The 11,706-nt window shown below is 41.0% G+C and overlaps 1 protein-coding gene across 4 annotated transcripts in view; it reads right to left on the reverse strand.

Moving 5' to 3' along the window:
- The window catches only part of LOC107382178 (multiple PDZ domain protein), a 98,521-nt gene that overhangs the window by 72,421 nt on the left and 14,394 nt on the right, over positions 1-11,706 (reverse strand). For all 4 annotated transcript variants that reach the window (XM_054751580.2, XM_054751579.2, XM_054751578.2 and 1 more), the window contains exons 9-16: positions 11,260-11,362; positions 11,076-11,167; positions 8,481-8,718; positions 8,205-8,279; positions 7,125-7,204; positions 6,787-6,933; positions 1,905-2,087; positions 1,597-1,758 (exon numbers count right to left, since the gene is read on the reverse strand). In XM_054751580.2, the coding sequence (XP_054607555.2) occupies positions 1,597-1,758; positions 1,905-2,087; positions 6,787-6,933; positions 7,125-7,204; positions 8,205-8,279; positions 8,481-8,718; positions 11,076-11,167; positions 11,260-11,362 (1,080 nt within the window). The remainder of the gene's footprint in view (positions 1-1,596; positions 1,759-1,904; positions 2,088-6,786; positions 6,934-7,124; positions 7,205-8,204; positions 8,280-8,480; positions 8,719-11,075; positions 11,168-11,259; positions 11,363-11,706) is intronic.

Below are 11,706 nucleotides of genomic sequence, written 5' to 3' on the forward strand. Positions count from 1 at the left end.
CAGATGTTGGTGAGATTTCACCAATTTAATTGAGTTTAACCTAAATAACACAAATACCCTGATTTAGCACAACTATTCAGCCTTGTGATGTGAGAGTTTCACAAACCTAGCATTGTTATTTTTAAAGATCTAAACATGAGAGGAGACTCAGGGGTTTTCTGGCTCTGCAGACACTTCGCACTGATTGGTGGAATGGCGCCAGGGCACAAACCGTGACTTGTTTGATCTCTGATGATTGTTTGGGTGAAATATCGTGATTCTAAGTTTGTGAAAAGGCACATTGACATCATTTATGATGTGAGTGTAAGTGTCTAAATATGGACGTTGGCCCAGTAAAGGGTTAAAAATAAACGTGTTGTCCAATTTAATTCAGCAGTGTAACAGAATGAAATGACTGTTTTCCACCAAAAGTCATTCCCCCCTCTCCTCTGACACAGAACTAGTCTGCATGAGATATGGCCTCAAGGTCTCATGCATTTGTTATAAACTGCTTTCTTTCCAGCTCAAGAGAAGAATGAAGAAAGGACTCTCTCCTTTTAATAAATCAAAGAACTCTATTTTAATAAAGCTAATCTAACAAAGTGTTAGTCAATAATAAGATGTGACCAATCTGTGAAATCAAAATATTAATGACTTTATTATAATCCTATAGAATATAATAAGTAATATGACTTTAAATGTTTTGACTAGGACTGATCTCACGTAGCGTTAAGAGACGACACATTGCTTCACTGATCCAATCAGACTCTGCCAGATCTGATGGAGGCGTGGTTTTGGTGGTGCTTGGTAAATCAGTCAACTTTTCATTAGACCATAAACCAAAACATCTGCAGTATAAAACTATGTCCACGTCATCTTTAACGCCAGTTCAAAGCGTTCTAGAGAAGTTGTCAGAGTGGCAAATCCGTAACTTTCCTCTTCAGCCAAAAGAACCAACGACAAGCTGGATAAAATATGTTGCTGTTCCACCTGCTGCAACGGTTCCTTTCAGAATAAAAGCTGAACCATCACGACCCAGGTTTGGGTCTCGCTAGATGCCAACAAAATCATCGTGACCCGGAAGTATCTCAAAGACTGGTCTGGTCGGCAACCGCTGCTTTTCCTACCGCTTCGGTTCCAGAGAGGGTCCAGCTGGACCTCGACATTCCTGATCTAACGGGGACTTCCACCAGAGTATGTAGACCGACAAATGGCATCGAATGTGTTTATGAATCTCCTAATCAAAGCTTAGAGCGAAGACATCACCTTCATTTCCCATCAGAACTAATCGCTTCTTCGGATTTGCTGGTTCTGAGCAACATTCCACACTACACCATTCTCCGTCTCATCCACCTTAGTTACACCATACGTTTAGTGTTAAAGTTAGTCTAGTTTAATTTGTTTAGTAATAAATTTTTAAACTTTTAAACTCAACTCTCTTTCTTCTATTGTCTCTGAGTGAATACGAAGCTGTTACCCCTGCATTAAAAAGTTCCAATCTTCTGGTTACAATAACCCAACAGATCCATAAGGTTGATTTCATATTTCCTATGGAATCCTAACATGGCATTTAAATCATTACAGCAGTATGTTTTATTTCTGTTTGTAGATTCTGACCTGGTAATCCAGGATACTGAAGCCCAATCCCGATTCGCCTTTTTCCAGTTCAACCACCTGAGCGTCTTTCTCCCACATTGCCAGAGGAGGTGACATAGGGGGCACGCCGCGCTTGGTAATGTCCTCAGCTGTAGGACAGGGGATGACACAGCCCTGGTCCAGCTGGGACAAGCAGAGAAGAGAGAGAAAACATAAAGAAATGGTAAACTGGTGTAACTTTTAACTACATTTAAATGGAGATTTACATGTAAAGGTAATAAAATTGTAAATAGTTTTGACATTAATGTTTCATCAGTTTGTGCCCTCACCTTGTCATTGAACTCAGCCAGCAGCTCTTTCAGGCTGAGACAGACTTCATCATTTTCCTCATCACTATCACGAATTGGAGGGGACACAACACGAGAGCACACAAGGTACACCCGCATCGGTAGCTCCTTTAGAATATTGACCACCTCCTTATGGGTCTCTCCGATTAGGGGGATCCCATTTACCTGTGAACAAGAGACATGATGCATGTATTTCTTAAAGAAAAATATAGTTTTTGTATTTGTATACAACTCTGCAGCATATTTACAGGATTATACTTTCTGAATAAAATAGAAGCTTGAAATAATTACTAATTTGTAAAAACAAAAATTATCAAAAAGGCGAGGAGGCTACCCTAACCCTAACCCTTATCTCCTGAAATGTGAGCCTTTGGTTTGCACCCATCTATACACTGAGGAAGTTAAATAGTGCAATGTAATAATCACCAATAACAGCTTTTTGTTTGTTTTTAACAAGTGGCTGTTCAAAACTAAATAAATATATATTAGTATTTTTATGAGTATAAGTTAAATTATAAAAACAAAACTTTAAAAACAAGAGTCATTGACAAAGGGCGAGAGGTCTTGGTTCAACAAAATAACAAGCTTTGTGATGAGAAATCTTTCCCGTTATTTTAAGGACACAGAGTCTCAGGAGGCAATCTGCAATTAAATAAGAATTTATATTATGTCCAGTTATGAAGTTAGATTTTTCTTTTTAATGAAACACTAAGTTTGTAAGCTTCAAAGCTCAGGTCATTTCATGCTTTGATTCTGAAATCTGACAGACATATTCATTTCACAATATAGGTGTGGGCGACATGGAAAAATAATGATATCTATCATAACTATAAAATCACAACTATCCCCTTCCTGGGCTGCCACCTCACCATGGTGGAGGGGTTTGAGTATCTCAATGATCCTAGGGGCTAAGTTGTCCGAGGCTTTTCGCCTCTGGTAGGGTCACCCATTTCCAACAGGACCTAGATAAAGGATCAGACAACGTGCAGCCCAAAGACACCATATGGTGAGCAACAAAAATAGAAATAGTGTTCCCTTGCCCACATGCGTGTCATCGAGGTCCCCCTCTGGAGTCAGGCCTGGAGCTGGGGCAAGTTGGTGAGTGCCTGGTGGTCAGGCTTTCACCCATGGAGCCCAGCCATGCAGAGCCCAAAGAACAGACATGTGAGCCCATGGGAAGGGGGGTTCGCCTCTCTTGGGAGGGGCCAAAGGGTCAGGTGCATTGTTTGTTGGATGGTAGCCAAAGGCAGAGACCATGTTGATCTGATCCTCAGCTACAAAAGCTAGCTCTTTGTACGTGGAATGTCACCTCTCTGTTGGGGAAGGCACCCACGATGTGAACCAGGTTGGTGTGTGAGGTCGAGAGGTTCCAGCTAGATATAGTCAGACTCACTTCCACGCATGGCTCTGGGTCCGGAACCAGTTCCCTCAAGAAGGAGGGACTTTCTACCACTCTGAAGTTGCTCCCACTAAGAGGCGCTGAGCAGGGGTGGGTCGTTGCCTTCCATCTTGGTGTCTGTGAGTTGAGGATTCCCCCGTGAACAAAGGGGGTAGCTTCCATCTGCCTACGTGAGAGGGGGTGGGTCCTGTCTGTGGTTTTTGCTTATGCACCAACTACAGCTCAGACTACCCACCGTTTTTGGAGTTCCTAGAGGGGGTTCCAGAGAGTGCTCCTTCTGGTAACTCCCTGGTGACTTCAATGCTCATGTGGGCAACAACAGTGAGACCTGGAGAGGTATGGTTGGGAGAAAAGCCCCCCCCCCCCCCCCCCCAATCTGAATCTGAGTGGTGTTTTGTCAAGGATTATTCATAATGAACACCATGTTTAAGCATAAAGGTGACCATATGTGCTCTTTGCAACAGGATACCTTAGGTCGCAGTTCATTGATCAACTTTCTTGTTATCTCATCTGATGTCTGGCTGCATGTCTTGGACACTCGGGTAAAGAGAGGTGCGGAGCTGTCAACTGACCACTACCTGGTGGTCTACTGGACTTACTGCATTTGGGTCCTACAACAACATCCAGCATTAAAGTGATAGCTGTGGATCAGTGGGTGGAGTACTTTGAAGACCTTAATCCCACCAGCATGTATTCCAGTAAGGAAGTGGAGTATGGGGACTTTGGGTTGGGCTCTCTGGGTTAGAGCCAAGGTCATTGAGGTGGTCAAAAATTCCTCGATCGCAAGGCCCCAGGGATGGATGAAAACCACTTGAAGTTCTCTAAGGCTTTGGATGTTGTGAGGCTGTATTGGTTGATGCAGCTCTTCCATATTGTATGGACATCAGGGGCAGTTCCATTGGATTAGAAGACCAGGGCTGAAGTATTTAAAAACCGGGACTGCAGGGTGCATTCCAACTACAGGGGGATCACAATCCTGAGCCTCCCTAATACGGTCTCTTCAGGGCCTCTGGAAAAGAGGGTCCATCAGATTGTCGAACCTTGGATTTAGGAGGAGCAATGTTGTTTTCATCTTGGTTGTGAAACACTTTACCAGCTCTATACCCTTAGGGGGGTCCTGGAGGGTGCATGGGAGTTCGACACAACCAATCCACATGTGTTCTGTGGAATTGGAGAAGGCATTCAACTGCATCCCTCAAGGAGCCCTGTGGGGGGTACTCTGGGATTATGGAGTCTTAAGTCCCTGTATGACCAGTGCCAGAGCTTGGTCCACTTTGCTAGCAGTAAGTTGAACTTGTTTCTGGTGAGAGTTGGACTCCGCCAAGGCTGCCCTTCATCACCGATTCTGTTCATAACTTTTATGGACAGGATTTGTGGGCACACCCAAGATGGTGGCCAAAGGATCCGGGCCCTGATTTATCAACCATGCTTACAAACAGATCTGTGCATATTTTGGATATGGAAAATTTTTTAGCATTGTTTGGTAATTACAATCTTGTACTTGTGTGTGGAAATGATCCTAAATATAAGTACAGCTCTGACCACGCATACTAACTGCATCTTGTAGTAGAACGAGGTAACCACAATACTGAAGGTCTCAGTCATCCCAGGTGTTCTTAATACACAAATTATTTTTAACCAATAAAAAATTACTTTGATGTAAAATCTACTTCATCACATAGCAGGTGTCAGGGACACATGCATCTGATGGGAATCTAACATTGTAGCATGGCTGACCTCTTATTATTGGGGGATTTGAAAGAGCGTGCACTCTGGAGAACGCAAACCGCACAAATCTGATTCCAGTTCATATTCAGATATTGACAACGATGAGAACATTCCTGCTCCCTGGAAATACACACTTTGCCAAGGTAACCAAACTGAATGACAGCTCAAAGGAGGCTGCACTCTCAAACAAATGTTTCCAAACAACAAAACTAATTCAAACAGAACATGCATACAACTCCTTAAATGTAATCGATAAATGACAACCGGTTACTCTATGATTTATCATATTCAATATTATGTGGAACCATATTTTCTTTATTTCTGGCTAGGACCTCTCTTCGGTTCCAACCGTGTTTACTACCTCTGCAACTTGGCTTGTTCTCATCTATGAGCCAGTGACTCTATCTCACTGTCAATAAAGTTTTTTGGTCTTTTGGGAAGAACACAAGGATTCACCCCATGAGCTTTTGAGGAGGTGGTGTGTCAAAATATAACTGAGAGTGTTTTTGCACACACACACACACACACACACACACACACACACACACACACACACACACACACACACACACACACACACACATATATAGCACCTGCGCATGCACAGGTGGAATTTATCATCACCCGATTGCACAAGAACTTGCGTACAAGTGGCCACTGCATGTTTTATAAATCAGGATTTAGGCCGTTCGCATGAACTTTCTGAATTTCTTACGTAGAAAGGAATATTGGAGAGTTTCTACAAACATTTGATGAATAAGGGCCCAGGTCTCTGGTTTTGCAGATGATATGGTCCTGTTGGCTTGATCAGAACGTGATCTCTAGCTTTCGCTGGGGTGATTCGCTGCCAAGTGTGAAGCAGCTGGCAGGAGAATCCGCTCCTCTAAATCTGAGACCTTGGTTTTGAGTTGGAAAAGGGTACGATGCCAAACACACCCACTGTCAACAGATCGGCCGAGTGAAATTTACGCCTTTAGTGGGAGCATCCAACTGGCAGGTAGATTAGATAATTATCATTCTGGATGCTGAGGAGTAAACATCTCCTCTGACTACAGCTCGGAGCTGCCACTCTAGCAGTGACAGCGCAAGGAGTGACTGTGGTGAGTGCACATAGCAGAGAGAGAGAGAGAGAGAGAGAGAGAGAGAGAGAGAGAGAGAGAGAGAGAGAGAGAGAGAGAGAGAGAGAGAGAGAGAGAGAGAGAGAGAGAGAGAGAGAGAGAGAGAGAGAGAGAGAGAGAGAGAGAGAGAGAGAGAGAGAGAGAGAGAGAGAGAGAGAGAGGTTCCTGAGAAGGCTGCATGGATGGATGGAAACTTACTCTCTACAAATGTCTTATTGCTGAGTGTTTTTCATTTCCAGATTGAAATTTTTCAGGTTAATCAATATTCTAGTTTTTGGAGGTCAGATCTGTTGAAGAATCATATATCACAGCCCAGAAATGCATCTCTAGTTAAAAACAAACCCCAAAAGAAAAAAAAAATACCAGAACATTTAGTCAAATTTATAGTTTAAGATCCTAATTCATTTGTGAACTTCTTTAATAAATACAATAATCCCAATAAATTTCTCTTAGTAGATTATCAACACATTCTGGCCCTTCACAATTCAGCATTATAATTTAGCCCTACAGTTAATATTTCTTTCCAGTTGTTTTTAAATTAACAATTTTTTTTTACCAACTTGGAGCCCATAGACACGACATCATGAAGTCATTAAATCATCTAGAAAGACTGGGGTACCTCTAATATCTGATCTCCGATGAAGATTTTGCCACTTTGCCCAATGGGGCCTTCAGGTAATATAGAACACAGATAGTGATGTCCTGCACGGGCCTCCAGACTGATGCCCAGGCCGCTGGTCTCACTGAACCGCTCCAGCTGACACACCTGCAACAAGAAGACAAACGAAACGCTACAAAACAAAGCCTGGGACATTAATTAAAAGACACTTAAGTTGGGTGTTCTTGAGTGAACCAACCCTTTTAAGGTCTCTTTTAATATTTAATGCGTGCACATTGTGAGAAATGCATCTGCATGCATGCAGTCATCATACTTCTGTTGATAACAGTAATACATACAATGACTTCATATCGGGGTCCGACTGCATGCTGCCACCTCTGCCTCAGGTTCCCCTCTTCAGATGGAGTCAGTTTCCCACCTTCAGAATGTGCACACAAAGAAAAGCCTCAAATGACATGCACACAAGTACACAAAGCCCTGTTTTAAAGAGCAAGTCACCCCCAAATCACCTTTTTTTTTTTGCTGATAGACTATATAAAGGAGTGTCTGATCATGCTACAGGCACGTGTAGTCAATAATTTGGCAGTTCAGTGCATCTTTGTTAAAATTCAAATATTCTGCCTAAAACTGTCAGTGTTGCGCCGTCGTCAGGAAAAAATTCTGCACTGTATTTGAATTTAAATCTGCCACCGCTATTGGCTAAGAGGTATGCTATGATGTCATCTGGTACATTATGATGTCATAATGCCATTGTGAGCCTGTGTGTGTGTATTTGTTAGCGGCTCCGCCCTCTCGGTCTGCCAAGAGTGAAGTAAGTTTCTTGTAGGGGGTGACTTGCGCTTTAAAGTCAAAAACACACACGCCAATACATTCTAGGCTCCAGTTAGTCCAATCAATAAAGATTACCCTATATAAAACACAACCTTGGATCTATAATAGAGAAAGGACAACATAGATCTCCTTCAGGCAAAGCAGAATAGGAACACTACATAGAAAGCCTGTATACACACACACACACACACACACACACACACACACACACACACACACACTGACTGAAGATAAACAGGAATGCATATTCACATCCACAATCTTGTCATTTCAGACAAATTTCTCTTTTCTTATTCGTCTGTTAAACCCTAACAGCAATCATCGCTTATTTGTCTGTGCTCTCTAATCAGGCCCAACAAATGTCTTGTCTAAATAAAGCCGTACATGCCGGCCGGGTGAGAGACAAATCATCTGGAATGAGTCGAATGAGTTGGATAAGCACATGATTGCGCAAAACTATAAATAGAGTCCCATCAAAGAGCATGGTTCACTGGCGCATTGCTGTTTGGTGATCCAAAGCAGCAACGCAGTCTGAGTCGTATGATGCAGAGCCAGACTCTGCACAGTACGGGGAGAGGCGCTTATACCATCTCTGGATTCGTGTCGAGGTCGTCTGCTGGCATATGCCGCTCGCCGGGAGATTTCACGCAGAGTGCAGATTCCTGAGAGACAGAAGAATGTGTCTGAGCACACATATGCACTTGCTTCAGATGTATTTATTTTCTCGTTTTCAAGAGAAAGGTCATGATTAGTTTAAAGAAATAAAGGGTGAAGTGTCTTGTCCAAGAACACAACTACAGCATTCTCTGTAGGGTGCAGGGATTGATCCTTCAACCCTACGATTACTGGACAACCTACTCTACCTCCTGAGCTAGAGTGTAAAGTACTGGTCTCTTGAATCTTGTTGAGACTCGGTCTGTACGGATTGCCTTCATGGAAACTGTGAGAGTGTCGGAGGGGCTGCAGAGGAGGAACAGGGGGCAGGATGTGGCTCAGGCAGACGGCTTTTCTCAGCAACCTCAGTCTGACCAGTGGACCAGTCCTCCTGAGCACCTCCATGGCTCGCTGCTCACTGCAGCCCTGAAGGCTCGCCCCATCTACCTGAAGCAAGGGACAAAGATGGAGACAAAAGGTGAATGCAGGGGTATGATAAGGACATTAGAGGGCCCAGGTCCATTTCCAGGGTTAAAAAGAAATTAGAGGAAATCTCAGAAAGACTGAGAGCAACGCGAGTTTTGATTGGTTCCATCTGGACCTTTATTTACACTCTATATATGACTAATTAGGGGTATAGGGCTCACACAAACGCACTCTTTATTAAGACGCAAGCTTTAAAATTCCAGGACCTGGTCAAGTTTAAAACAGTGCAAATAATATATAAGGTAAGGAAAGGGATGCTCCCAATTGAAATAAGTAAATGGTTCTTAGAAAGAGAAGGGAGGTATAATTTTAGAGGGAAGTGGAATTTAAAAGTACAAAGAGTAAGAACAACATTGAAAAGGATGTCTATTTCAATAGCGGGCGTTAAATTCTGGAATGAGTTAACAGAAGAAATAAAGGATAGTAGTAATGTAAACCAGTTTAAAATAAAAGTCAAAAAAGAAATGTTAAATAAGTATAAGACTGAAGAAAATGCAATTAACCCAGGATGGCATGCAAACTGATGTTTAATCTCTTCTACAAATTAGAAAATCTAAATATAGTTCTAGTTGAACATGAGAATGTAATGTATTTATAATTATTGTTATTTTTTGTGGGGTTTTTTAAGGCTGTTTTGTTGTTTAAATTTTGATGATGAGGATGTAAACCTGAGGGGGTAGGCCTAAATAAGTATACACTTCTCCCTACTTCTTTTCAAACAATTGTGTGGAATGATTTTATGAAATGTTGGTGAATGTATATGTTTGAAATAAAGTGAACTGAACTGAACTGAAATGAATTATGTTTTACCCTAATAAGAGTTTATATTTATAAAAGAAAGTAAAAGATCCTCAAGATGTACATTAGCATTACCAGCACCTATTAGAACGAGGCTGCTCAGTCTGATCATTCCCCATTACTTTGCTATTGTGTGACACACACATAACCAGGGATATGCAACGCTATCTATTACAAAAATGCACACGCAACGCATCTTTTCAGAAATCTCATTTGTGTTAAATATTGAGTTATTCTCTTTGGTTTTAACTTTTGTCACAGATGGAAAAAGCGTGGCTGCATTTTTCTGTTACATGCAAAATAATCACAACGTGTTTTAAATTTCACATTCACACGACATGTCTTAAGGTCACACGGTGTTTACGTATCCTTTACAACTCAATAAATTGCTTTGAACCTATTGTACGCAAGCGCTGAGCTGTCACTCAGCTTCTGTTGCCGATTATTGATTATTCTGGTATTTTTTATCAAAACTCAACAGTTTCTAGCCTGCGGTCTCTTGATGTCGTCTACAACAGTTTGTGTCGTTTCATTTTGCGGTGTTCATTTAACACTCATCATTGTTATATGCATGAGCTTCTTGGTTGGCTTCCTTTAAAAGCAAGACTACAATTTCATTGGTTGATATTTATGTTTAAGTGCATTTATTTAGATTTTCCACTTTGTCTAAAAACTCTTTTGGTTCCCATTGATTCCTCGTATTCCACCCGCTTAACTACTCTTCCATCATTTGTTGTTCCTCGTTTTAAAAAGGAGGTGGGTAGACTCGCCTTTTGTGTTAAAGCTCCTCTGGACTGGAATAAATTACCCACTGAATTAAGATCCATCTCAACAAATTCGTCAGTTTTCCCGCACTATGCTTATGTAAAGCCAAGCTGTAGATGCTTTGTTTAATATTTATTATAATGATTTTGTGCATTCACTGGCTAACATGCTGTATTTTGTTGCCAAACTTTGGATAAAATTGGTATATTACTTCACTTTAGGTTTATTTACGATGTAATTTCTTGCCCTTATTTCTCTTTGAGTGCCTCACAGCAGTTTTATTTAATTTAATTTTGTATATAGGTATGTATGTACGTATGTACACATGTGGGTATCTATGTATCCATGCTTATGTGTGTATATATATAGTTATACATATCGTTAATTTTACTATTATTATTTACTTTCCTTCTTTTCTTTTTTTTAAGTCTGTTATAACTTTCTAACTCTGCCACCTTATTTGTTATCGGTTGTGTTGTAGGAGGACCTGCTCGAAAACGAGATGTTACATCTCAAGCAGTTTATCCTCCTGAAAAACATAAGTTAAATAAATAAATAATAAATGTTTTTACCAGATTGTCCGTGATCAAAGAGATGTGTGGAACAAAATGTAAAAAAAAAAATCCCCCATCAACTAAAACCAGGTTATAATTAAACTAATAGTTGCTAAGAGCTGAAAGTAGAGAAGCAACATGAGCATATTCTTGCCTGAGTGAAATAAAAAAGCTATCTACTGTGTTTTTAGCAAGACTTACAGACAAGATGATGTCTCCAACTCGCATGCATCCATCTTGATCCACAGAGCTTCCTTTCACTATGCTCTTCACCACCACACCAGCACTGTAGACTGAACAGGATGCAACAATGCTCACAACTGAGTGACGGATTTGAACATTCAAGATGTATGCTTTGTAAAATTGACATTTTGCAGCTAAATACCCGAGTTTAGGTCTCCCACGTAGCTGGAGATAGTAAATCCAAGACCCCGGCTGTTTTTAGTGAACTGGACACTAAACTCATAGTCATCATTTAAGTCATTGAGCTGAAAAGTAGCACAAAAGGAAATATTTACGGCTTCAGAGATCTTTTTTTTTTTACTCCCGATAGCACATTATCATTAATACAGAGGTGAAAATAATAGTTGAACAAAAGAAATCTCACGCTGGTCACTGACAATAACTGAATACTGATCAAAGTGATTCAAAAGAACAAAAACAAACAAATGAAACAGGCTTGGACAAAAATGGCAGTACCCTTAAAACATATTACAATTACAACTTTGTCTACGAAGGAAAGAATGATGATTATTAACCATCATATCAAATAGAAAGGAGAGGCCATCTTCTAGCAGCCAGAAGCTAGAAAACCAACGTTGGACAAATTCAT

Source organism: Nothobranchius furzeri, chromosome 7, assembly GCF_043380555.1.
Source record: "Nothobranchius furzeri strain GRZ-AD chromosome 7, NfurGRZ-RIMD1, whole genome shotgun sequence".
NCBI lineage: Eukaryota > Metazoa > Chordata > Actinopteri > Cyprinodontiformes > Nothobranchiidae > Nothobranchius > Nothobranchius furzeri.